The sequence below is a fragment of the Fusarium oxysporum genome, chromosome 5, assembly GCF_000149955.1.
Source record: "Fusarium oxysporum f. sp. lycopersici 4287 chromosome 5, whole genome shotgun sequence".
NCBI classification, from domain to species: domain Eukaryota; kingdom Fungi; phylum Ascomycota; class Sordariomycetes; order Hypocreales; family Nectriaceae; genus Fusarium; species Fusarium oxysporum.
The window spans coordinates 4831122-4832571 of NC_030990.1; the positions used below are offsets into that span (position 1 = coordinate 4831122).

At 37.2% G+C, this 1450-nt stretch overlaps 1 protein-coding gene across 1 annotated transcript; it reads right to left on the minus strand.

Annotated features, from left to right (window-relative positions):
• Nucleotides 1-424: 424 nt before the first annotated feature.
• On the minus strand, nucleotides 425-1176 carry FOXG_18364 (uncharacterized protein; the record flags this gene model as incomplete). The annotated part of the gene is made up of 2 exons (XM_018398437.1): nucleotides 425-562; nucleotides 613-1176. The coding sequence occupies 2 exons, from the start codon at nucleotides 1174-1176 to the stop codon at nucleotides 425-427; spliced, it is 702 nt and encodes a 233-aa protein (XP_018236281.1).
• Nucleotides 1177-1450: the final 274 nt, after the last annotated feature.

A 1450-nucleotide genomic window follows, 5' to 3' on the forward strand; every position in this document is an offset into this window, starting at 1 on the left:
ATATATAATAGACTTAATAGATTAGCTAAATATTAGTATATTATTAATATAAATAAGGGAAATAGTTTATTATATTTTTGTTTTAATTTATGTTATAAAGGTTAAGATTTTTATTTTATTTATTTATTTATTATATTTACTTATTTTATATATTACTTAAGTTAGTTATAATTATAATTATCTTATTTTAATTTTAATTTTTTAATTTTTTAATTTCTTTTATTTTTTTAATATTTTTACTTTTATTATTATTATTATTTTTAAATTATTATTATTATTCTTAAATTATTATTATTATTTTTAAATTATTATTATTCTTCTTAAATTATTATTATTATTTTTAAATTATTATTTATTAAAGTAATATATAAATAAAATTACATAAAATAAAAACTTAGCTAGTCTTGGCACTTTGGTTAAATCTTTATATCCTCATAAAAGGAAAATAAATACAATTATAAAGGAGATCGCCATAAACATTCCCTCCATCGTTTTCGCTACGGCCCCTGAGACCACCACGAGAGTCGCATAAAGCGCCACCGGTGTAGAAGCCGGACCTGGCCTGTGGTGAAATGTTGGTTTTGGAGGCTCGGTTTGGCCATTCCCTCCTACCGGTGTGGGATTTGGTTCAGTCTTAGTCACTACAGCCGGCTCTCCTTGTCCATGACTGCCCCTAGCGCCAGTTGGTCCGGCTTGGTAAGTCTGAGGTTGATCAACCTTATGTCCTCCTTCACCGTCATGTAGGTTGTTGCCAGCGGCAGGCGAAGTGTTTTGTGGCCGGTGTTTTTGCCAAATTTGAGGGTCTGACTGATCGGGGCGAGGTTTCTGTCCATAAGGGTTGGGCTCATGAAACTGCACTTGGTGACTTTCGTGAACTGAGTGCTCACCCGTCGGAGCTACCACGACTGCCCCCGCTGGAACATCCAGAATGATTGTGTTCTCGTCATAGTGGCCACAAGCATTGCAGTCAACTTTGATGGTTGTCATCTCTACCGTTTGTGGTTGCTGATACTGGCAGTGACGGCAGGGAGGAGATCTTAAGGTTGTGCAAAGCTCGGTGACGGTCAAGTAAGATGGGTTGTTGGGGTCAACGACTGTATATGTTATAGTAGTAATTACTACATCTTCGGGTCCATGTGAAGTTGCCTGCATTGACAGAGATAGTTGTTGCGACATGGGCGGAATGATAGGTCCTTTTGCCTTGAGATTGAATGAGAGTAACTGCAGGCTCAATCGGGTACTAGTAGAGGCCAACGCGAGATCTGGTGCTTGAAGAAAGAAATATATGAAATGGGAGCACTACCAGTAGGGGAAGAGAGAGTTTACCTGTCCTCATGTCCACCACTGCTGAGAACGGGGCAAAGTAAGATAAAGAATTAAAAAATCGCTTCCAATCTGTTGTATAATAGGGTAGGTAGAAAGCCTGGGTGGAGTTACCCTGAGTGGTTAA